This window comes from Conger conger, chromosome 5 (assembly GCF_963514075.1).
Source record: "Conger conger chromosome 5, fConCon1.1, whole genome shotgun sequence".
Classification (NCBI taxonomy): Eukaryota; Metazoa; Chordata; class Actinopteri; order Anguilliformes; family Congridae; genus Conger; species Conger conger.
In genome coordinates this window covers 37154055-37180363 of record NC_083764.1, presented here as the reverse complement: position 1 = coordinate 37180363, position 26309 = coordinate 37154055, and the positions used below count along the sequence as shown (strand labels likewise).

General features: G+C 40.0%; 1 protein-coding gene across 2 annotated transcripts; it reads left to right on the top strand.

Annotated features, from left to right (window-relative positions):
- Positions 1-4898: 4898 nt before the first annotated feature.
- On the top strand, positions 4899-24830 carry faxca (failed axon connections homolog, metaxin like GST domain containing a). Of its 2 annotated transcripts, XM_061242916.1 has the most exons (7): positions 4899-5088; positions 5246-5367; positions 8202-8337; positions 8861-9057; positions 14610-14827; positions 16326-16447; positions 21705-24830. In XM_061242916.1, exons 1-7 carry the CDS (start codon positions 5056-5058, stop codon positions 21987-21989), a joined length of 1113 nt encoding a protein of 370 aa, XP_061098900.1. In that variant the 5' UTR covers positions 4899-5055; the 3' UTR covers positions 21990-24830. The 2 variants fall into 2 exon arrangements, with proteins under 2 accessions (XP_061098900.1, XP_061098899.1); XM_061242915.1 differs by having other exon boundaries at positions 4899-5367.
- Positions 24831-26309: the final 1479 nt, after the last annotated feature.

Genomic DNA, 26309 nt, shown 5'->3' with positions numbered 1-26309 from the left:
TCACTGAGTATATGTTTTTCTTTATAGAATAGTGCCTGTATTAGGTGAAACTGTACAAACTAGTGGGGATAGCCTTAGAGTGTATGATAGTAGAAAGCATGTAACTGCGCAATAATTGTACAAAGCATTCAGGAAATATGCCTATTCTTCAAAATGGCGGAAAATCCATCATGGCAGAAGTTATGGTTCCTTGTAGCAAATGTCTTCTCCAGGCCCAACCACACCTTCTGATAGCAGTTTCATGACTGTATTGTATGTCTCACAGTATCGGACCTTTGAAAACTGCTGGTGGTGCTAGCGAGTTGTAGGTGGGCTGAGGGCTGTATCTGGTTTTCATACATAGGCATAACATTTATGCCATCTGACATTTCAGCTACATTTCTTGATAAGCGAATGATTTTTGTGTTGTGATGTCCCTGTATATCATGTTTCACTGTGATCTAATGTACAAGTTGACCAGTCTTGGTGTATACAAGTAATTAGCTAATTTAGCCATCATACTTGGTGGAAACAAAAACCTGCATACACACCAGCCCTCCAGGACTGGATTTGCCCACCCCCTTGATAGATGCTTGGTCCGATGAACCTGAAACTGGGGAAAAGGGATAATGCATTGGCTCTCTCAGTATGTTTCAACAAACGTCAACAAACATCAACCAAGCCAAAATGCGTGATGCCACTGATGCTCACTATCGGCAGTAACAAGCTACAACACATAAAATAATAGGAGCACTTCACAGCAAGAAGGTCCTGCGTTCAAATCAAATCTTTCTGTGTGGAGTTTCTCCCTGTGGGTTTACGCCAGCATCTCCAGTTTCCTCCACTAAATTGCCCCTAAGTAACCACTATGCTGTCAGGGTGGCCTGTAGGTACATGACTAGGACCCGCAAGGTCGGTGGTTCGATCCCTGGTGGAGCCACAATGAGATCTCCACACCTGTTGGGCCCTTCAGCAAGGCCCTTAACCCTGCATTGCTCTAGGGGAGGATTGTCTCTTGCTTAGTCTAATCAATTGTATGTTGCTCTGGATAAGAGCATCTACCAAGTGCTATTAATGTAATGTAAGAGAGGGGCAGGAAGAGGAAGCTGCTGGTTCTTATACTGTATATCTTAATGTCTTGGACAAATATATTAAGAACTGGACAATAACGGACAAACATTGAATTTTGTGGCAAGGAGCCTCAGACTCCAGCTTTCTACCACAGTCTAAAGACATGAAGGTTAGGTTAACGCTTCACTGTCTTCAGGTACTGTGGCTTGAATTCAGTACCCGGGGGTTGTCTGACGTACCGTCGACGACCACTAGACCCGAAAAGAACAATTTTACTAATTTTACTATTTTTAATTTGTCCACAGAATGCTACGCCATTTCTCTTTGGACCAATCGATGTGTTCCTCGGCAAATTTCACTGATTCTGCACATGCCCTTTTTTCAACAATGGTGCTTTATGGGGGCTTCTTGCTGATAGCTTAGCTTCAATCAAATGTCGTCTGACTGTAACAGCACTTCCAGGTAATTGTAGATCATCTTTGATCTTTCTGGAGGATGAATGGCTGAATCTTTGCCATTCTGACTATTTTTCGATCCGTTTTAACAGTAGTATTTTTCTTCTGCTTTTTCAGGTTTTTGTTGCCATTTTAAAGCATTTGAGATAATTTTAGCTGAGCATCCTATAATTTCTTTATATGTTTTCCCCTCTCCAATCAAGTTTTTAATCAAATGACGTTGTCCCTCCGAATAATGTTTGGAATGGCCCATTTTACTTAGCAATTCAGAAGGAAATATATTTTATAACAATGTGTGAAACATTTGCTTCCTTTCTTCCTTAATAAAGGAAAATTATTGACACCTGTTTTTTCACAGAATGAATGAATTCTCTAATTAAACTCCATACTGCTATTATTTTGAACAGGCCCCTTTCAATGAATGAGTCAATTACTCAGAACAAGCAGTGTGCATGTCATGACAGTTGGGTCTGTTGTTTTTCTATTACTTTACTTGTAGATGTAGTAGTGTATTTGCCATGCAGAAATATCACTACTACTAATAAAAGTGGTTCATCAGGTTACTGATGTTGTACTGTTATTTTCTTGAACCCATCTGTAGGTATCAAGTGTGTGAGTGAATGGTGTTTGTGTGTGTGTGTGCCCTGCAATGGATTAGCAGCCTGTCCAGGGTGTATTTCTGCCTCTTGCCCAATGCATGCTGGGATAAGCTCCAACACCTCACGGGATCCTGACCAGGAATAAGTTGATGAATGGATGGACAATAACAAAAGGGTGCAATGCACTAAGAAAACAAAGAGGGATTGGCATGTGCAGTGAAATGGAAAAGACAGTGGTAGCAGGTTGGCGCCCTCTTATGTTCATATGACATCATGTCCTTCATCATAGACCAATTGTGCTGACCAAAATAGGCAGGGAGGAGCATACAAGTGCTAAACAGAAAAGCAAAATAAAAAATGTGCGGCTCTGAAGTGCAAAACGGAACATTGTGAAAATCACAAATATCTGTAAAACGAGTGCCTTTTCAATTTTAAACGCTAACTTTCTTAAACATTAACATGTTTAGTTTGCTAATTAGTTACAAACTTATTGACATTATTGCCCAGTCGAGATATACAAGGACTGGAAGTACAGCTTCCTCTTACCATTTCCATGGATTCCTATGGGAGCTGCCCAATGGTGCATGAAGTCAGTTCATGTTTGACGGAGGGGCTTTATTGGCACCGGAGCATGCATGCTGGGGCGTTTTTGACACCACGGCTTACACACTTGGTACCTACACAAGAATAGATTAATAGGAATTAACAAAACATACATCTTCTTCTGTGTGGCTCAGAAAACAATCGGTGCCTTAGCTTAGCTTAGTGTGACATTTTAGAATGTTAAATTACTGTCCATAATTTTGTATTATAGTAGCCTATAATTTTGGCAGGGTAAATTCGTAGATTTGACTACAATGGGGAAATTTTTTTTTTTGGCACCAGAGGCTTAAGAAGCCACAATACCTCTGGTAACCACTGGAGTATGCAACCCGCATACAGCTTATTCAGCAATGAACAATGATACTAGCAAAATTTCTAACTAATCAGCATACTAAACATGTAAATCTTCAAGAAAGTTCACGTTTAAAATTGATATTACAGTTTTACAGATATTTGTGATTTTTTTTGATCTCATCAACCAATCATGTGGTAGCAACTCAATGCATAAAAGCATGCAGACATGGTCAAGTGGCTCACTTGTTATTCAGCCCAAGCATGAGAATGGGGAAGAAATGTGATCTTTGACTGTGAAATGGTTGTTGTTCCCAGACTGGGAGTGGTTTGAGTATCTCTAAAACTGTTGATTTCCTGGGATGTTTACAAACAACAGACTCAGCAGTCTACAGAGAATGGTACAAAAAAACAAAAAATATCCAGTGAGCGGAAGTTCTGTCAGCAAAAATGCCTTGTTAATGAGAGAGGTCAGAGAATGGGCAGACTGGTTCAAGCTGACAGGAAGGTGAATCAAATAATCACACATTGCAGTGGTATGCATCTCTGAACTCACAACATGTTGGGTGCATGGGCTATAGCAGCAGAAGACAGCAGAATAAGTCTAAAAATAATCTAATAAATACCTAGTGGTCATTCAGTGCAGTTTGCTCTATAGAGCCACCATCAGATAAAGGTGTATTTTTCATTATTTAAAAAAATGTTTTTATCTTAACTCCTTTGTATTTTTGGTACATTGAAGTTCGTTCCATTCCAAGATCAGGTGTTTTGCATCATTCAAAAGAAATACATTTCAAATACATTTGAGTTCATATGTACTTCTGATGTTGCGCTTTTAATGAGAGAGGTCAGAGGAGAAGGGCCAGACTGGTCAAAGCTGACAGGAAGGTGACAGAGAACGCAATTAACCACACATTGCAACAGTGGTATGCAGAAGAGCATCTCTGAACACACAATGCGTCAAACCTCTAAGTGGATAGGCTACAGCAGCAGAAGCTCAATAAGTTAAAAAAAGGTCTCATAAATACCTAATAAAGTGCTCACTGAGTGTATGAAATGAAATGCAAATACTTTTAATTCATTTCACAATACATTTTACATGCATTTGCATGATAAGTGCATTGGAAATGCATGTATTATACATTTCACATACATTGGAAATATATAACATACATTTTCTCTATGCCGCTTGGAATTGCCCCTTGCGGATATATTTTTGTTTTCCTTTATTGCACTTTAACTGTGCAGTTGTTATCACTATTTATATTTTTACCATGACATGTTAAATTAAATTAAATTAAATCCCATCAAAAACCAGTGGTCTGAACTGAACAGGGCAGTCCATAAGCGCAAACCCTAGGATGTGAATGTTGTTGAAAGGTTCTGCATGAAATTCCCTTCAAAAGTGTTCTCTATTTGTATCATAAATTATAGGTAAAAGACTCTGCCAGGGGGTGGAATCTTTGCCAGGGGGTGGTAGCATAAAGTAGACTATTAAACCAGGCGTTAGGAGTCAGGTGTCATAAAATGTGAAACGTGGGTAAATATTCATATTTGAAAAATGAAAGAAATTGGTTGATACCATTGAATAAAGAACATTACTTTACACATGTTGGAAAATAAAGTCAATAATGGTATTCTTTTTTCGTTTACAGTATTTCTGTGCATATTTTTCCGAGGGTGCCAATAATTCTGGTCTTGACTGTAATTGCGATGGTATTATAATCATTAGGCCTATGCTTTACAATTATCATAGTTTTTTCACTGTTGTGGTTACTGTGATTACAATAATACCATTATGCATAATAATCCAGGAACCCTACATGACGCTTGGTGTCACGGTGTTGCTGTTGTTTTCTTGCGCTTCCAGGGGGAGGAGAGCACCCACCGGTACAGCGTTCATGACATCACTCGTCGCCATTGAGATACACAAAGCGGCGGCGAGCAGCAGCGGAGGATGCTAAGTCCTACACCGGCAAAAATGTTCCCTTTCCCCATTTTACATCTAAAATTACCGATCGTCCTGCATTAGGCTAACACCCGGTTCAGCCATTTTGATGAAGCCGAAAAAGGCCAGCGCGCGGAAGCAGGTGGCGATTCAGAGGGAGAATGTACTGGGGTGTTGGCTTCGCCTCCTCCCGGTCATGTGTGGTTGATCTTGGCCGGAATCAGAGCTTCTCCTTCGGGCTCTGTGGCTCCAATGAGCACTACTCCTTTTATGGGTACATTGTCGCCTTCCCTCTGCAGGACTACGGCGGGATCATGTCGGGTCTCGGGTCCGACTCCTGGTGGAAGAAAACCCTCTATCTGACCGGTGGAGCTCTGCTCGCCGCCGCTGCCTACCTTCTGCACGAACTGCTTGCTATCAGGTAGGCTAATGTGAGGGAGGGAGTTTGCAAACACTCCATCATTTGCGTTTATTGATGTCTCATTTTGTTGTATTGTGACATCTTGTTTTAACCTATTTAAACGTTTTATGTCTTTCTTATGTTCTTATCGATATAAGGCATTTCAGACATAATGTTGACTATCTTTGCGGACATAAAATAACTATGGAGGCCTAGTGCTGTTTTATGTTGGTTTATCACCTAATCAGATCATGTTGGGCGGGGTGTAGGCTAGTCTAGCAATGCAAATGCGAAAATGTCCGGGAATACGGGCTCGTGAGTGAATTGTGATATAATAGTCCATATGAAGGAGCCCCTGGGTTGGTATTATATATCGTGCACGCTTTATGTCCGCTACTGAATCATTCTCCGAAACAATGGTTTACGTTTTATGTTCGACATAAATTGCGCTTTACATAGGCCCACATATTCAAAATAGTTTAGAAAAAATCTAATTTGTAATCTACATTTTCCAAGACATGAGTCATGTTAATATTCGAGTCGTTTGTTTTGTTTCTGCTTTCAAGGGCACGTCATCCGCTACCTTAGGTGTTTATGTGCAACCAGGCATCCGTTTGTGGCCTAGCTGCTTAATGACCGTAGAGTCTTTGAAGGCAGCTAGATAGAAAATACTGCAGTTGTGTTAAAATGACCTTTGTTGACCAAATGTAAAGCATGCTAAATATGAATTAGCTCAAATAAACAGAGACGCAATTAGCCCAAAAGCTACGTGACTATTGAATGGAATAGATTGCTGTATGAAATGTGATAGTTATGATTTGCAACGGACTATTGTAATGTAACTTTAGGCTAATTGATACGTTAATGTCACTGACTTAAAACAAACATCTTTCGCGAATATCTTTTTGATGGCGAGAAATTTTGAAAACTGGGTTCCCACATTTTTGTCCAATGGAAATTTTGAATGGAACATTATAAGTAATAATTGCATGATATGCTTTTTGTTTAGCTGCCTTTGCCATCATATCAGTTGTTTTATAGCACCAAAAGTCTGAACTTTATATTTAAGATGTGAAAGCGACAGCACCTTGTGCATAACACTTCAGCACCATTGTGGAGTGGATAGCGTCACCATGTCACATTATTTCAAGCCGACTGCAGTGTGAACCTCTTGTGTACAGTGAACACCATAATTCATTGGACAGTGACACATTTTTTTCTTATTTTGGTTCTTTATTCTTGTACTTTGAGTCTGATACAATGACAATGAGGTTTATGTGCATCAAATTTAATGTGAGGTTATTTTCATCCATATTGGATGAACCGTTTACAAATGACAGCACTTTTTGTACACAGTCTCCCCATTTTTAGGTACTACAAGTATTTGTTGAATTGGTTCACAAATGTGTTTTGTTAGGTGTGTGTATTCATTTGTGTCATTAGTGAATGCAGAAGAGAACTGCTGAGGTCTAGTCTTGATTCTAGACTTTGCAATTGCCTTTGGAGATTGTTGTTGGGGTGGGACAACATGGGGAAGACAGCAGTGTCGATGCAAATTCAGCTGGCTGTCATAAGGCCCAGAAATGAAAATCAGTCAAACGTGTAACCCAAAAACCCTGGGCATGCCCAAGTCAACAGTTTGGTTCATTATTAACAAGAAAACAACAACTGGTGAACTCAATTATGTCAAAAGACCCGGTAGACCAAGGAAGACCACTGTAGTGGGTGACCAGAGAATACTCTCTATGGTGAGGAAAACCCCCCTGTCAATGGCCCAACCAATAAAAAACACTCTCCTGGATGCAGGTGTAGATAAATTCTATCATATGTAGATGCAACAAGATGCATACAAGATGCAAATCACTAATAAGCCTGAAGAACAGAAAGGCAAGATTACAGTTTGCTAAAAAGCACCTAAAAGAGGCCCAAGAATTCTAGAACAATGAGACAGATGAGATGAGACAAAGATTAACATATAATTATGGTGCTCACTGTATAATACAATATACTGTCCATGTGAATTGACAGTGGCATGTTCCTTTTTTGTAGAATTACTTTTGTTGCTTGAATGCTTCAAGGTTGATAACTGATGCAGCAACTGGAGTTTCACGCTTTTGATTACGCTTTTGAATAGTACCCTGATAGCCTATGCAACATGTAGGCTCGTGTTCCAAAGCATTTTCTAAAGCTGAAAGGCTGAGACACAGTATATTGCTCAGGCTTATTCCCTCCCAACTTGTGGTCTAGCAACTGTTTTTTTTAAGATAGTCCATTCCTTAGTAAAACGAGTGAAATAAGGTATGACTGTATGGCTGTTGAGCAGGAGTTTGCAACCCTGGCTCTGAAGAGCCACAAGCTCTGCTGGCTTTTGTTTTCACCTAAAAATTAGCACCAAAATATATATTTTTTTACCAATTGAAAGTTCAATTGAGTTAACTATGTAATCAACTTGTCTAATCTAACTGATTCTTTAAATGCAGAATAACAACAAAAACTGGTAGAGCATGTGGTTCTCCTGGACCAGGGTTGCAGACCCCAGTTATCGAGTATATTTGACTCCACAGTCATATGTTTGTCTAATTGTAGAGTATACAGAGTGGAGTATACGTAGCATAATTCTAAAGGCTTATGTTGATTATTTAAGTTAATTTTATTTGGAACTAAAAGTGAATATTTAAATGCTGAACTCATATCCTCATGTACAAATAGATAGTACTTTTTCAAGTGTTGTAGGCTTGGCTTGAGTTTAAATTGGAAAATGACATATGATAAGGCTATTTAGCAGAGCCAGAGGACTGATCCTGCCTGCTTTAATCTCAGATATACAGAGAATTTACTGTTGGCTGCTTCCTCAGGAAAGAGCAAGAGATGGACTCCAAAGATGCTATCATTCTTCACCAGTTTTCCCGGCCCAAGAGTGGGGTTCCCAGCCTCTCCCCTTTCTGTTTGAAGATGGAGACCTACCTGCGCATGGTTGACCTCCCCTACCAGGTGTGCCTCCATCTTTACATGTTCTGCATTTCATTTGTATAGTGGTGTTTAAAGATGTGTTTCTGTACGCATTTGGTAGCATAGGTGCTGGGTGCACTTTCTGCATGGTTTTATAGATTTAGTGGGAGGTAGTGTTGAAATTGTATGTGTGAAATATTTCAATTTACAGTTATATGTTTAACTTTTGTATGATTGAGATCACCAACTTTAATGTATTTGTGGCTGTTGAAACTGCCTGGCAGAATAAAATTTTAAATGTTCTTTTTTGTCTTGGATGTCTTGGAATATTTTTTTAAATATAATTTATTTTATTAAATGTCCCTTGTAATGTAGGTTTCAGCATAGTAGAATATATGAATTGAAATAAATTGAATCTGTCAGTATTCAAGCACATCAGTGAATTTCAATTGTACTGAACATTGAATACAATGTGATTGCAATGTGATTACATTGAAGATGACGATACCTTTACAGTGCATTGGTGCTGAAATAAATGTAACTGGCTGTTTTGCTTTCTTTGCAGAATTATTTTGATGGGAAGCTGTCTCCGCAGGGCAAGATGCCCTGGATTGAGTACAACAAAGAACAGGTGTCAGGGACAGAGTTCATCATCGACTTCCTGGAGGAGAAGCTGGGAGTCAACCTCAACAAGAGCCTGAGTCCACAGGAGAAGGCTGTGTCACGTGCCGTTACCAAAATGGTGGAGGAGCACTTCTACTGGTGAGACATACACTAACAGTAATTAAGAAAGAGCAATAATCAGTCATGTGGAAATGGAGGGCTTGCAGGAAACAGCTGACATAGGGGGAGTGGCACCACATGGATGTGGTGACATACAGTGCAGTCTGTAAGTGTTTGGACAGTAGTACAACTTCTGTTCTTTTGGCTCTGTACTCCAGCAAATTGGGTTTGAAATAATACAATGAATATGAGGATAAAGTGCTGACTGTTAGCTTTAATTTGAGGCAATTTACATCCATATTGGGAATTACATCCCTTTTTATACATAGTCCCCCCATTGTAGGGGACCAAAAGTAATTGGACAGTTGGCTTCTCAGCTCTTTCTGATTTGTCTGGCGTATTCAACTGCTTCTTTAGTGCACCCCTGTGGGATGAAGCACTGCCCAATGAGTTTGGAGGCATTTGATTGAACTCGAGCAGCTAAGATGCTTTGGTACACTACAGAATTCATTCATTCTGCTGCTGCTATCTGCAGTTATGAATGAAGGCAAGTGAGCGTTGTGTGGCAGCTTTACATGCCCAAACTATAAGACCCCCCCCCCCCCCACAATGTTTCACAGGTGAGTGGGGGTGCTTTGAATCTTTGGCAGTTCCTTCTAGCCTCTACACTTTGCTCTTGCCATCAATCTGATACAAGTCAATCTTGTTCTCATCTGTCCGCAAGAGCCTTTTCCAGAACTCTGCAGGCTCTCTTAGGTACTTACTAGCCATTCTGTTTTTGCAGTGAACTAGTGCTTTGCATCTTGCAGTGTAGCCTTTGTACTGCAGATCTATTTGTGAAGTCTTCTGTAGAGTGTAGTCACTGACACAGCCACGCCTGCCTTTTGAAAAATGTTTCTGATCTATTGGATCTGGTGTTTAGAGCTTTTTATTCATTCTTCGGTGATCATCTGTAGAGGTCTTTCTTGGCCTTCTAACCTTTTTGCAATTACTGAGCTCACCAGCTTAATAAACTTCCTAGCAGGTTATTTTGGAAAGCCTATTGTTTGGCTTATATCTCTGACTGTCAACATAAGCAACAGAGTTGTGCCAATGACAGTACGGCCATCTGCAATCCAGAATTACTCCATTTGAGCATTTTTGTTGCTCGGCTTGAATATTGTTAAATGGAAATTCACTCAGACTGATTGCTTTGGTGCATTATTTGGTCTGAAGCCAAAGTGTTTTTTCATTTATGGTTTACAGCTCTCAGTGGCTGGTGCTATGTTCCTGGCTTTTATCTTTGTCTAACTCCTTTCTCTCGATGCAGACTTTCCATCTCTCATTGAAGTGATTTGCAATCCAATATATGGCTATTGGTTGAATTATTTATTAGACTTTATCAGCAAATTAATAACCTTTGTAGTCTGGGACAAGACTGTATGCTATGTTGTTCAGCAATATCAGACAATTAGGAAATAAATATAACATGGATGACAGACAGATGCCATTGAGCATTGAGTATCACAAAAAATGTGCTCATGACTAAATCATTCATTCATTCATTCATTCATTCATTATCCTAACCCGCTTATCCTTAACTGGGTCGCAGGGGGGCTGGAGCCTATCCCAGCATACATTGGGCGAAAGGCAGGAATACACCCTGGACAGGTCGCCAGTCCATCGCAGGGCACACACACCATTCACTCACACACTCATACCTATGGGCAATTTAGACTCTCCAATCAGCCTAATCTGCATGTCTTTGGACTGTGGGAGGAAACCGGAGTACCCGGAGGAAACCCACGCAGACACAGGGAGAACATGCAAACTCCACACAGAGAGGCCCCGGCCGACAGGGATTCGAACCCAGGACCTCCTTGCTGTGAGGCAGCAGTGCTACCCACTGCACCATCCGTGCCGCCTGACTAAATCATGTCTTTACCGGCTCAGGGCACATAGCAGAATGCAGCACAAAAGCCTAGAGCAGTGGTTCTTAACCTTATTGGAGGTACTGAACCCTGCAAGCTTCACCGAACCCTTCGTAATTGGAAAAATAAAATATGATTTCTTCAAAACATAATAAAATCGAACCCAGGTTAAGAACCACTGGCCTAGAGCAGCGCGCACCTGTAGGAGCAAGCTGCACGCCTACCAATAATAGGGACTGAATATGTCCACCTTCTGCACAGGGGGAAGACAATAATCATGATCCCAATGCCAGGAGCGCCCTCTCCTGGCCTAAAGGGGTAGGCCAGGGAAACCGTGATAATTATTGTCAATATTGTACTTATTTTTATGATCTTCTCGACCTGCTGTTGTCTGAGGAGAGCGCAAGGACGTGGAGTCCAAGAGATGACGGTGACAGGCGGGAGGGAAGTGCAAACACTTTTTTTCAGGATAAAATTCATGATATAGTTTAGTAAGCAAGATGCAGTATTTTACACCTCATAAGACCCATAATATAATTTATGTGTCCTTTTGGAGTCTCCAAATGTCCTTTTGGAGGATTGCCTAGACACAGCTTAAAATAAACAATGCAAAATGCTTTTTGGTGATATTGCATCAGCCACAGCCACAATAATCTATCCATTCAAATATAGAAAATATTTTCAGTGAGAATAAAAGCTTCCTCTTTCACTGTGCTTGGGTTTCTGTAACTTTGCTTAAGTAATATTTAGAGTAATTCTCTTAGAGTAAGACTCTTGGAAAAGAAACCCCAAAGGGTTACCTTTCAGAAGAGACCAGGATTATGCTTCTCGTCAAAAGGGTACAAGAATAGTTAAGAAGAATAGCGATACTTAAGGGGTTAAAGGGGCAGTTCTCCCAAAAATGAAAATAGTATGTTTCTACTTACCCAGAGTACTATCTATACACTAATTCACTATACGTCTAATTTCACTGAGATGTAAATCAGTACTACAGGTATTTTTTCTACTGCCGTAAATTGCCAACTGTGTCCACGGAGGCAGAAATTTCAGCTGGTGCACACAGTATTCTGGGGCCCTTTAAAAGCTATGGATAAGCTAAGTCATACATGTTCCCTTAGTAGTACCGATTTACCTTAAATTATATGCATGGCCATGCATGTTTTCATGTCCTCTAGATCATAAATGTGTTCACTAAATTCTATAGTGAGTAAGTCTTGGGACAAAGACATACTGTATTTATTTCCTTGATTTGGCTCTGTACTCCATAATGTTAGATATGTAATTAAACTATTCACATGTTAAAGTGCAGTTTTTATTAAATGGTATTTTATACATTTTTCTTTCACTGTGTAAAAATGACAGCACTTTCCAGCACCATAATATTTGGGACAAATAGGTGTTTTCATGTCCTGGCTCGATGTCATGCTGGATACTCTCTAGTCTGCTGGAAAATTATGAGCTAATGAGGTGTAAATCTGAATGGCCTGGTGATACTGATCATTGTGTTTCACGTGAGGAGTTATATGATAGAAATAGCATTAAAAGTAAGCTTATATTGACCTTATGCTTTTTTGTTGACCTGAGATTTTAAAAAACAATATTTTGGGCAGACTTGTGACCATCAATTCCTACCTGTCTCTTCTGAATTGACAGTTCTTTGGCTTTTCCCATGCTGATGGTTGTCAAAGGGATTTTACATGCTTGTTACCACATTTGTATACTTGAAACAGGAAGTGATAAAATGATGATACTTCTTTTAGACTGAGATTCACCAAATGAAGTACAATTTTATTTCACTTTGATTGTATTTACAACAATTGTTAGGGGTTGACACTTATGGTTTTCAGAAAAAAAAATAACGTAAAGAAACATTGCAACATGATCATAAATGTATTGACATCAAAGTATCTTGTTTTCCCATATGTTTGAACATAACATATAGAATATTATCTGTGTTGTTTCTTATATGCAGCCATTTATTTCATTTTTTATTATGGGTGCCTATGATCCTAAAGCCCACTGTATATTTGAAAATAAGGCAAAAAATAATATATATTATTATTGTAAAATAGTATGATTTATTGCCTATCGGTATCGGTATCTATTGTATCGGTATTTTTAGTTGGCTAGGTAAGCAGTGTTTGGATAGTTCACTTTGGTCACTTTTGCTCTGTTTGTTTGTTTATTTGTTCTCAAAAAAAAAAAAAAAAAAAAAAGGCCCTCGTCTTATCTTTGTTGTACAGGTAGCAGTTGAAATTGTACTTCCCTCTAGGGTCTTTCAGCGAACTTATCCCTGGTTATGGGTATGCACTTTGTTGTACGTCGCTCTGGATAAGAGCGTCTGCCAAATGCCAATAATGTAATGTAATGTAATGCCTACATTATTGTTGTAAATTGCATTATTTAGCTTCCTGTCCTTTGTGTAGATTGTTTGTTTTATTTGTACAGGAAGGAAAAGGGAGAAATGGGGTAGCTATGTCAGTACCAGTGGAAGGAAATGGCTGTGTTTCATTGATAAATCAATCCAAAATGCATTTTTGATGGTCTGATGTTGTTAATGCGCGTAACTTTTGAAAGCAGGATTATCATATCACAATTTGGACCTTCTGTACTGTAGCAAGAATTCATTTAGCAGTGAAGTTTAATGCTTCGGGACTGGGCTCATAACATATCCAAAATATCCTGTGCATCCAAAAGATGTCACCTGTGTCACTCTAGAGCAGGGGAATCCAATTATGTGCCATGGAGTGCTGATATTATGCCGTTTTTTATTCCAACCTATCACGACACCAGCTGATTTCATGTATGATTTCATGTATGATCTATTACAAAAACTGGTTTGGAGAAAAGATGATAAAAACGACACATTCATAGGTCGGAAATTCCACTATATTGAATGGTAAGATTCCTCAGTATGGCAGGCAACATGCCTTCTGATAAATAACAACAGACAGAATCAACAGGTTCTCCAGAGAGCAAGGAAACTGCTTCAATAGCGCAATGCTGTTCTAAATCAGTGTACAGGAATAATTCCTGCCATACAATGATGCAATATCAATGATCATTTTCGGTACAGTGGCGGCACGGATGGTGCAGTGGGAAGCACTGCTGCCTCACAGCAAGGAGGTCCTGGGTTCGAATCCCTGTTGACCGGGGCCTGTCTGTGCGGCCTCTTTGCATGTTCTCCCTGTGTCTGTGTGGGTTTCCTCCCACAGTCCAAAGACATGCAGGTTAGGCTGATTGGAGAGTCTAAATTGCCCATAGGTATGAGTGTGTGAGTGAATGGTGTGTGTGCCCTGCGATGGACTAGTGACCTGTCCAGGGTGTATTCCTGCTTTTCGCCCAGTGTATGCTGGGATAGGCTCCAGCCCCCCCCCCCAAACAAACAGTGAAATGGATAATTGGTACATCAGTAAATTAAGTTACCTTTATAGGACTGTTCCTGTTTATTTGTATGTGTATTTCTTTGTTGAGCTGCTGCTGTATTTTATTTTCAGTTGTACAGTAAAATCTTCCCTTCCTACTTATTTCCTCAGTTTTCATGTTCCTGTTCCTCAGGAACATTGATAAAGTACTGAAATATTAAGCAATGAAACAGTCATTATTAATCACAAGAACAGTAAAGAAAGTAGGCTGTTTTTGTCAATGGGAAGTAAAATTATGCGTGTGTGTGTGTCTCAGGACTATAGCGTACTGTCAGTGGGTGGATAACCTGGAGGAAACGCAGAAGATGCTGGCAGTGAGCGGGCCCCTGAGTGACCTTCTCAAGTGGATCCTGAGTCACCTGACCGGCGGTATTGTGAAGCGCGAGATGTACGGCCACGGCATCGGACGCTTCTCCAAAGAGGAGGTGTACGCCCTGATGGAGAAAGACATGCGGACGCTGGCCACCCTGCTAGGTATGCTGGTGCATCCAGGCCATATTCACACTTCAGCCTCAAAACATTGTAGTGAGCGCGGTAGCGTTGGTTGGCACTTCTATTCAAATTAGCACATTTTGAACTTTAATAACTCATTGCCATTTCGCTACAATGGTCTAGTACAATGGCAATGGGCTTGCCAGTTACTGATTTTGGTATTGCTGTGCTGCACGATTTCTGTGTTATGGATAACTTAAATTTTTTTCCTGAAAATTCAGACTTTTTTTACTCAAAAATAACTACATTTAAATCCAACGGATCCTGACGCAAGACCCTCAGTGGGTAATTCAGAAATATATGTGCATTTACTACATTTTTATTAAATTTGAATTAGGCCTAAATAAGTTCTAAATAAAAAAAGTTCTAAACGTTATTTTAACATTTGACCGTTATGTTCAGCAACATTTGTCTGCAGGTCATCGCTAGATGACATTTCGTAGCCCACGGACAGGCTAACAGCAGCCAGTCTCACTGTCTGTCCAAAGTGGAAAGCACGCACTCAATTTGTGAAAACTTGTTGGATGCAGTAAAGCAAAGGTGGCCAAAAAGAGACCAACTTGGTCGGCGTACGTAAACAGAACACTTACAGCTAAATTGCCAGCTATTTTAGCTAGTTTATTAGGATAGTCATAAACACCAAGGGCTTGCACGACTAGATTTTCTTTACAGTTTTTCTCAATCGCTTTCACTCATTTCATGCATACTGCACAACTTTATGGTTCACCTCCAAAGTACCTGACTCAAAATCTTTAACTCATGTTTTAAAAATTAAATAATTGTTTCAGTGATTTAGTCAGTATTATCAAATTATCATTGTTTGAAATCAAGACAGGGCTGATCAATTTAATTTCCTGTCCTTTAGGGCTTTCAGCAAATGCAAACATTTCATTTAAAACGTAGTTTTTTGTGATTAATTATCTTTACAGTTCAGGAACAGTTAAAACAATTGAAACAGTGGGGGGAAAAAAAAAGAACATGAACCATTATAATTACTGTATATTCTTACTATAGTAGCCTTCTCTTTTAATAACCAATCAAACCAGCAGTCATTTCATTGGAACAATCATTTGTTTTTCATTACAGTAACTTACATCACATTTTAGTGACCCACTATCATTGACCTCTTAGGCTAACTGTTTGATTCCATTTATTTATAATGGACTTTATAACACTGTATAAATACCCCAATTTGTTTTCTTTAGAAACAATACTGTTTCTATGATTTTGATAGTATTTACATTGTGTGTTTTCATCAGTAGGATGTGATTTTTTTATGAGTGAGTTTTTATTTTAGTGTATAGTTTGTTGGCTTTCTTTTGGTAGAATTGCTGTACTACAGACAGGAAAAGATAAAGGATTGTAGCTTTAGCCATGTACAGTCTATAATTGTCAGCTTAGTTGGTTTAGATTAAGAGTATCAGCATAGCTTTTTGACAGTGTTTCGTGTTATTAATATACAAATCTCTTGCCACTGCAGGTGATAAGAAGTATATTATGGGTCCGAAGTTATCGACCGTGGATGCCACAGTGTTCGGTCACCTTTCTCAGGCCATGTGGACTCTGCCTGGTACCCGGCCTGAACAGCTCATCAAAGGTGAGGTCACAAACAGTGTCACTCCCAGAGATGTCACTCACTCCTCTACACTTCTATTCATGTTTTGCTGATTGGGTTGTAAGTGTGGGTTGGCACCAGTGTCTGCTGTTTCCAGTGTCCTGTGATAAATTCTATGACAATTTGACTGTTACCTCTCACCTTGCATCATCATATTAAAAAAAAAAAAAAAACAGCCAACCCAATGCCACTGAACCATTGCAAATAATCACAAAACAAATCACAAAAATTAGGGGTATGAACAGTTAAATGTTTAACTAGTTAACCAAAACGGTTGATAACAAAAAATTCATAACAGATAACCTTTTTTTTCTTTCTTCTGAATGGTAAGCTCAGTTTAAAATAAATGCACGTTCATCACCAGGCATATTATTGCGGTTCTAAACAGATCCATGTTTATTCGTTGACTCACAAATTCAAACTACCGGCAAACTGAACATAGCTTTCCACTATGCTGTATCTATATAAAAATAAGCAATACATCATTGGACAAATGTTGCATGAAATATTACAATACACTATTTACATTCAATTCACAAGCTACAGTCGTACGAGAAAGCAATCTGCGGCCATTTCATAGGGTTAAGAATGCAAACACGGCAGGGAATTGAATGCTACAGTACTATAGTTGTCAAATAATTTCTGTGTGTTTTAAATCTGTAGCTGTATGGCTTATTCTTTTTTTTTTTTTTAAGATATTTTTTAGGCCTTTTTCAGCTTTTTTTATTGGACAGTATACAGTATAGAGAGACAGGAAGAATGGGAGCGAGAGAGAGGGGAAGACATGCGACAAATGTCAGACGGTCGGATTCGAACCGCCGACGTCGCGGCTCGCAATGAGCATGCGGTCAGTGCTCTACAGGCTGCGCCACCGAGACACCCGCTGTATGGCTTATTCTATGGTGTTTTTTCATTTGTGTTTATTCGCTGACACGCAAATTCAAACTACCAGCAAACTGAACTTCGCATTCCACTATGTACATAAAAATAAATAAAGCAATACATTATCATTAGCATATTTATCCATCGGATATTGAAAGCGAAAATTCCACGCTTGGACACGTTAATCTCACCACCACGATTGTCCCGCGCCATATAAGATGCATTACAAGTTTACAGTTATATAAAAATATATCAAATTGTATAGTAACCTGTATTGGCATGAAAGTAAAATCATTAGACCAATCGCCCATGGTAAAATAGACCCGGTGTTATATTATATCAGGCAAATATTGCGTGACCACGGAATTTTGAGTGCACAACCCCATCTGTAACAAAGTTGTTAACAGGAGCATATTTACAGATTTCATGCCAATCACGTCTATCAGGCAGAAGCCATAGGGAAGAGGGATGAAGACATGAAGAATTATAATTTTAACCGATGCATCGACACACAAAAATGACACACGATCGACCAGCATGCCTGGACGTAAACTACAGAGTTAACTACAGATTTATGCAACTGTGAGGTTACACTGCTTCTGATTGGGCAGCTGCATGTGAACAAATTGCACAAGCAAATTAGCCATAGTTAGCTCGACGAATTTAGAAATATCCACCTGAGCAGTAGCGAGGGTTGCGAACATTGTTGCACACGAGTTGTGTCTCAGGTGGATATTTCTAAATTCGGCAAGCTAACTAATAGCTAATTTGCTTGTTGCTACCGACAATGAACTGGTATTGTTTTATAACTAGATATGTATTCTTTGCTTGGATAATAAGCAATAGTATACAGAGTTTCAGTGATCGCTTGACTGGAGTGCATTTGGGAAGCTACACGTTCCTTTTATCTCTTTACGTCTTCAATCATGCGTGTTTAGCTAAACCTTTATTTGTCTCAAACTGTACGTTGCAGTTGCATCATTTGTGGTACACTATCATATCTTAGTTATATAGCCAGCTAGTTCCATAGCCAAATAAGTTGCTTGCTCATAATATATTTGGTTAGCTAAAGTGAACATTTCTAAAACACAAAACATAAATAGTGTTGTGCAGCACTCTAAAGTCAACATTTCACCTGTTCAGCGAACATTTTCTTACTAGAACACTCTGAAAAGACGGCAGGTTCTGTTGCGTTTGACACTGTCATATTTCCAAAACAGTACATGTGGTGGTTTGAGGGTGTACCCAGTGTACCTTTAAATGGATTATGTATATTCCCATGTTGCAAAAATAAATGGAATACCTTCCCATCATGGTAAATAACTAGAGCATACCATGATTTCTTGATGGTTTCTTCACAGAAAGAAACCACCATATTACTTTCAGTATATTAATTGATAGAAAACCATTATTAGCATGATTAATGAATGTAATTGTCCTAAGTAACTTCCTTTCTCGATTTGTGTGCTTATACTCCACATAGTAACCCTGAAAAAAATGTAAAAAAAAAATAAAAAAAAACAATTAAAAAAATATCTTTATTTGGTTCTGTACTAGTATGTGAAATGAAATGATGTTTGGGTTAATTTGAGAGTATTTACATCCATATTTGGTTAATCCGTGTAGGGATGACCCTTTATATACATAGGGCCAGATTTACCGTAAGAAGCTGTGAGTAATGACATGCCAGTGACAGTAAAAATTGTAAAGCAAAGTAACATGTTTTTTTTTGGGGGGGGGGTTTTTTTGTTGCCGCTAGTAAAATATATGAGGAGGCTGAATGCATTGATTTTTCTTTTAATAATTTAAGTCCATCACAGAAATACAGGCTTTTTGCCTTTAACAGAACATTGTTTGAAACAGAGCATGCTCAACCGGCATTGGTAAAATAATAAAAACACGGTTGTGTGTTTGTTTGTATTAGTTATCCTCCAAAACAATCATGAAAAATAAAAAGGGGAAACACTTCTGTGACAAACAACAAACAGCTATACGAATAGAAATAAAATATGTGTCCCCGACACAGCATTCCCATTCTATCCCGGCAATAGTCCAGCTCATTGCAACGTTACATCTCGCATTTAATTCAAACGACAATTGCCATCACAGCTGGAATATGTAGGGGAGACCGGGGCACAAACCAGCACCGGGAATGTTGAAACGTGCGGATTTTGCATAGGTGCACTTGCGCTAGAATGATGGGAGTGTTTTCACTTATGTATTATAGCAACCCGCTTCTCGTGTGTGAGTGGCACGGTGTTTTGAAAATGTAAGTTATTAACAAATCTGCATTATAGCACCCTGAAAGTAATGTTTTTTCACCAAAGTGTTTTTTGATGAACTGATGATGCCACAGACACCAAATATATACGTCATTTAAATCACAGTCTTGTGGGTTACAAAGCAGGATAGTTTTGGCACATTTCACTAGCAAGCAGAGACTGTGAGCCATGCAGGAGTACAGCCAGCACAGCCGGGTCATGTTGGAACGCTCTGTTCCAACATGACGCTGCCTGTTATAAATGCATCAGCCGCAATAACTTTTGACGTAACGTTTTATATTCCATGTGTACCATGCTGTTATTTGGTCCTATTTAGGGGAGCGTGTCTATGTTCCCACAGCTCTATGTTCCCACAGCTCTATGTTCCCACAGCCCTATGTTCCCACAGCTCTATGTTGACTTCACACTCAGCAGGCTGCTTGCATGGGACCTGAAGAAATCCAGTGTATGTTTGTGCAATTTAGACACAGTACACGTTTAATTATCTATAAGTTTTTAATGAACAAGCAAACAAGCGAAATAAGAACAAAAAAATACACTATTTATGCAGTTCACTTAAAACTGGAAAGGGCTCTACATAAGTACTTTTCAACCTTTTATGTGCCAGGAACAGGCATCTGCAAGTGCTGTCCTTTGAGGACAATTTTGACATCTAAATATATAAAGTTCAGTTTACATGCTCAATAATAAACATTTAATTTTGAAAAAAAATTAAATCTTAGAAATGTGGGAACATAGGGCTGTGGGAACATAGGGATGACCCCCTATTTAGGACTGGATCTTATTCATTTCTTCCCAGGCATTCGTTATTATAGACAGAATACAGACAATTTCTACAGGATAATTATCAGATGAAAAATGTAAACAGTAAGACATGCTGGATTCAGCAACCTGACATTTCGGATGCTGTTTCAACTTGCACCAGAGCTGTTTGAAATTTGCTCCATAGTAGGGGCATGTTGGAACAGTTTCACTCCTGCTACTTTCTACTGAACTGTACATTACATTACATTAATGGCATTTGGCATAGTACATTCACCAGGAATGTACTAGAACTATACTGATGGTCTATAGTCATAGTAAAGACATATCTTCTTTCTGTAGGAGAAATATTTGCTGTAATATGCGTATATATTTTTTTAATTAAGCGTTTTCTTACAGCTTTTACATGGCAGGCGATACAAGGAATACACTACACACAGTGAAGATATTCAGTTCGACACATGTTTTAACTGCGCTGTTTAAGATCTGCCTCTTTCGCAGAATGCGGTTCATCGGTAGTCCCATTCGCTGATTGCGTAATGAGATGTTTCCTTCGTAAATAAGACGTTGATTTCAGGCAGACTGCAACCGCACAACATACCCTCGTCAGGCCGCATTTTGCACTGCGAGTTTCATGTACGTAAATCCAGCCCACAGTCTCCCCATTTCAGGGGACCAAAAGTAATTGGACAATTGGCTTCTCAGCTGTTTCTGATTAGTCAGGTGTATCACTTCCTTAGTGCAGGGATAAGAAAGCTTTCAATATTTCATCTTGATTCAAGGCTTTAGATTGCCTTTAGTGTGTGTTATTGCTATTTGTCAACATGAGGACCAGAGTTCATGACAACATCATTAAGAAGATAGAGAGCACTGGTGTGTGGGACATGGCTTCCTTGACTTGCATTGGCACAAAGGTAAATTAAAAGCATAGGATCATGACTAGATACTGGAAGCTTTCTTAGACTAATGAAGCGATTGAATACACTTCACTAATCAGAAAGAGCTGAGAGATTAACTGTCCAATTACATTTGGTTCCCTAAAATGGGTGGACTATGTATAAAAAGGCATGTAATTCCTACACAAATCACCCAACATGGATGTAAATACCCTCAAATGAAAGGTGTGTGCACTTTCACCTCATATTCACGGTTTCATTTCAAATTCAATGAGCGATCATATCACTGTCTCTGTATGCCTCCACTGTTTTGATTTTAGTTTGTAGATTTGTGAGGCGTTATTTTGTGGCAAAAAACATTTTAGAGTTTTGGTTTGCTAATTGAAACATGGCTATCCTTGCCCGTTAATTGCGCAGGTGAGCTGATCAACCTGGCCATGTACTGCGAGCGGATCCGCAGGAAATTCTGGCCCGAGTGGTACGTAGACATCGACGACTTCTACTACGAGAGCTGGAGCGACAGCAGCGGCACGCCGTCGCAGCCTCTGGAGCTCGGCCTGTACTCGCGGACAGAGACGTTCGATGAGGACGTGACGGGGAACAGCCTCTCCTACTCGCGCACGCCGGACTCCGAGTGCACCGCGCCCTCGTTGATGGACTCCGACCTGGACATGGAGGGTTCCGACCCGGAAGCGCTCAAGTGTTAACCCTGAGCCGCCCGCGCGCGTGGCTAGCGCCCCGGGGAGGGGTGGAGAGCGCACACCTGCCGGGCCGGGCCCGGGCATGACGTCATCGGGGGGCGTGTCCGTTCCCCGCTGCACGCGCCCTTTCATCCACACGCGCCCCATCTCTCCACAGTTATTATATTAATATACTACTGCAGAGGAAGTGTGGAAATATACTATACTGATCCTTATCTGAATATGATTATGAAATAATTCCTCTGCTAAATGTATTGATGTTGTAATGAAATATATAAAAGGCAGTGGGAATGTTGATCTCCTGAGAGGCGAGTGTGTATGATCGGGCTCACTGATTGGCTTAGTGGTTTGAGGCCTGTAACTTCACTCTGCCACCCTTCAGTCCAGACTCAGCAGTCCCTGCGGGCACTGATTGACATGTGTCTCACCCCTCCAGCTACAGGACTGAGCATACGGGAATGAAAGAGTACTACGTTTCACTAGTCAGCACTAACAATACACCTGTTCTAAAAAGTGCTGAAATAATGACCTGACAGCTCTTTTTAAAAGTCGTTTTGAAACAAAGGGAAGATAATATAGTGAAAATGATTCTTTACTTGTCGGGTGTGAAGCTGTCTGACAGAAACTGTTTCCGTGTCAAGAGTTTGAAATGGTTTGTAATTCTCTGAGGCCAGGGTGATGTTCTTTAGGGTCTTGAACGAGGCCAGGTCAGAAGAAACGCACAAATCTGTGACAGAGCAAAGCACACTGGCCTTTTAAAAAAAAAAAAAAAAAAAAAAGTTTCTTTTGGACAAATTATTAGCTAACAAATGTTCAGCGCTGTCCGGGGCAGTTATGCAGCTCAGAGAGAGTTTATAACAGTCTCTCTGGTTCCACCCTGAATCTCACTGAGAAGAACAGCCACACAGAGGTAGCCACTTACCTACCCAACTGCAGAGGACAGGGGCCATGAGGTTTATTTGTCTGCTGTCTGTCCTACCCAACCTACTGTTAACCTGGTTTGCTGTACTTCCTACTTATTCCCAAAAGGAAAGCTGCTAAAATCAATGCTACTGAGTTTCAATCACTTGACCACGTAAAGATCCTTTTTATTAGCATGCAGGAGCTGCAATATGGTGCAGCAAAACAGTTGATCCTGTTTCCACGGGAGCAACAAAGGCCCTTACTCCAATCTCAGTTGTCCGACTGCAGTCGGGGCTTGGCAGCGCTTAGCTTCAGGTTTCTGCCCTGCAGAAGCAAGAAAGCTCTCCAGAGTGTGAGCCCGAGTCTAATTAAAACTATGGTAATTGTAACCACAAATGTGAAGAAATGGTGGTTATACAAATTAAATCCCTACAGTGCTTTGATTTCTCCGTCTGGGTGGGATTTAGTGGTCTGATCTCATAACTAATTACAGTACCTGCAATACCAGTACCTGACCTAGGCTGCCAGTGGCAAAAACCGGTACACTGTGGAATCCCTTTGTCTGTGTGCTGAGGACTGCACTGTTTTCCAGGTTCAGCTAATGTGCTCCTGCAGATGAATCTTGTTTCTAACTGTTACAGACTGGAGCTGTGTGGGGTACCCCAACAAATGAGCAGCTTTTGTCACATGGTTGACTGTGTGGCTGCATTATCAGTGTGCACAGTGGCTGTATAAACCCTCTCTGTAGCTGCATCAGTGTACAGTGTGGCTTTACAAACCCTCTGTAGCTGTGTGTCAAAAACGGCGTGATATTTTCCCAGCATGAGACCAGCCAACTTCACTCGCATGTGTTTGCCTTAGATCAGAAATCACTGAGAACAAACTCAATGGACTGCCTTATAATTTTACTTTTTTTACCTTATGCCTGAGCCAGTACTTTATGTTATTTTAAATGAATTGTTCATCTTCTGGTGACAAATCTGTGGAATTATTTTTTTAAAATGTACTTTTGTTTTTTAATGCGTTATTCCAGCCATTAGCCGAGTGAGTGAGTGAGACTCTGTGTTTTCCTCTTGTGCTAAGAACACCTGACTGCACATGCTCACTGCACACCTGTATGCAAGTAAAAGGAGCTACCATCTCTGAACCAATCACCACCACCCAGATACTACCAAATAAATGAGAAGAGAGTGTGCCAGACTGTGCCAGGACAGAATTCGCAGTCCTCCCCTCACGTTGAAGTGTGTGCATGTTTAAGGGGGAGATCCACCTTTGTCTGTCTGTCTGTCCGTCTGTCTGTGTAATCATGTTCCTTAGCTCGGCTGGATTCTCCTGGCTGACAGTGTGGTGAGTTTTGCTGTCATGCTTCCATTTCTGAGGGGCTGAAACATGAGCAGAAGACATCCAGAACCGCATGACCCAGACTCAGTCAACTTACATGCAGACACTCGATAGTCGCAGGACAAAATCGCTTTTAAACAATCCCCATTGTGAAAGTGACCAAACGCCACAGCAGGTCATTGGAAAACTAAAATGGAAAGATTTTCTGTTATCATACCTCATAACTTAGCTTTGTTCAAGTTAGCTGTGGTCGTGGAAATCTGCTGAGGAGGGTATTCTTGAGTGTCCTCTTGCTCACACCCGACATAAATGGCAGTCTAAGTCCAGAGTGGGACTCCACTGTGTAATTTTCTTGTACATATCAGTACCACTAGTTTATGAAGCCATATTACAGAATCAATGTTGTGTATGTTTAGACAATTGTGGACTATACTGGGTATTGTACATAGGAGTGTAAAACTGTACATGAACTAAACCACTGTAAGATACCATGTACTAATTGACTTCCTATCAATGTACTGTACCATAACCAGAGATGATTGGCTGTATGGAAATGATTACTCTGATACTAATATTTCATTAAACATAGCTGTTATAATTTTACCCAGAGTCGTGTGTTTTAAATGTGCATTGCATTTATTTTGGTCTACAAAAATATTGAATACTTTCTTCTACACATCTAAAAAACAATGCCTAGATTCCTTGAATTCCTACTCGCAGGTATTTTTCAAATTGAACACATTTAATTGTGTTCCTTGTATAAAATACAATTTGTTTCCCCCCATGCAGAGCTTTACATTTGGTTATACAGTGCTGTATGTAAAGATTTTGACAGTGACATTTTTTGTTGTTTACCTTCTGTACTCCAGGCAACAAAGAGTTGAAATAAAATAAAGTGCTGACTTTCATCTTTAATTTGAGGGTTTTTATATCCATATTGGGTGACCCTTGTTGGAATTACAGCCCTTTTTAGACATAGTCCCCCAAATTTTAGGGTACCAAAATAATTGGACATATTAACACGAACAAAGTTATCATAGTCAGAGTTTTATTGCAAGTGTTTTGCAATCAATGACTGCCATAGACATCACCAGATGCTGGGTGATGCTCTTCCAGGCCTGTACTGCAGCCCTCTTCAGCTCCTGCTTGTTTATTTTTTATATCATTGTTTTTATTTTATTGGGGGCGACATGGCTCAGGCAGTAATAGCAGTCGTCTGGCAGCCGGAGGGTTGCCGGTTCGATCCCCCGCCCAGGCTGTGTCCAAGTGTCCCTGAGCAAGACACCTAACCCTTAAATGCTCCTGAGGAGCTGGTCGGCGCCTTGCATGGCAGCCAATCTCCGTTGGTGTGTGAGTGTGTGTGGGTGAATGGGTGAATGAGAAGCATCAATTGTACAGCGCTTTGGATAAAGGTGCTATATAAATGCCAACCATTTATATTTTAGCGATTATCCATAAATGTTGGCATATCAGTTACAAACAACATTTTCATGCCTTATCATTTGTGCCTAGCACTGATATACACTCACCGAGCACTTTATTAGGTATTTATTAGACTTGTACTGCTGTAGCCTTTCCACTTGAAGTTATGATCCACTGTGTGTTCAGAGATGTTCTTCTACATAGCACTGTTATAATGTGTGGTTATTGCCGTTACTGTCACCTTCCTGTCAGCTTTGACCAGTCTGGCCATTCTCCTCTGATGTCTCTCATTAACTAGACGTTTCTGTATAATCGCATGAATAAGTAGGTGTAATAAAGTGCTTGATGAGTGTATAACATAATTATTTATTTTCTACCATCCATTAATGCTAAGCATGCTACGAACTACTATCACTTGTACTCATAGATATACAGTACGTCATAAACATACATTTATACAGTAGTCATATATGCATATGTCTCAGAGGGCGTACCAGCACATGGGGTTTTTCTCCCCCAGTTGTGCTTGACATCGGTTGCAGGTTGCCATCGATAGGCCACTGATTACATGAATGTATCCTCTTTGTAAATATAAAGTAAATCGCAGAACATGATTTTTTACGCCCATCGTACTCAGTATATAGCTATGTATTAAAACCA

What these genes read in the sequence shown, in the direction of transcription:
- faxca (XM_061242915.1), top strand. Translation starts at nt 5,108, where the DNA reads ATGTACTGGGGTGTTGGCTTCGCCTCCTCCCGGTCATGTGTGGTTGAT. An exon ending in CACGAACTGCTTGCTATCAG is followed by an intron (nt 5,368 to 8,201) that starts GTAGGCTAATGT and finishes CTGCTTCCTCAG; the next exon opens with GAAAGAGCAAGAGATGGACT. An exon ending in AACAGCTCATCAAAGGTGAG is followed by an intron (nt 16,448 to 21,704) that starts GTCACAAACAGT and finishes TGCGCAGGTGAG; the next exon opens with CTGATCAACCTGGCCATGTA.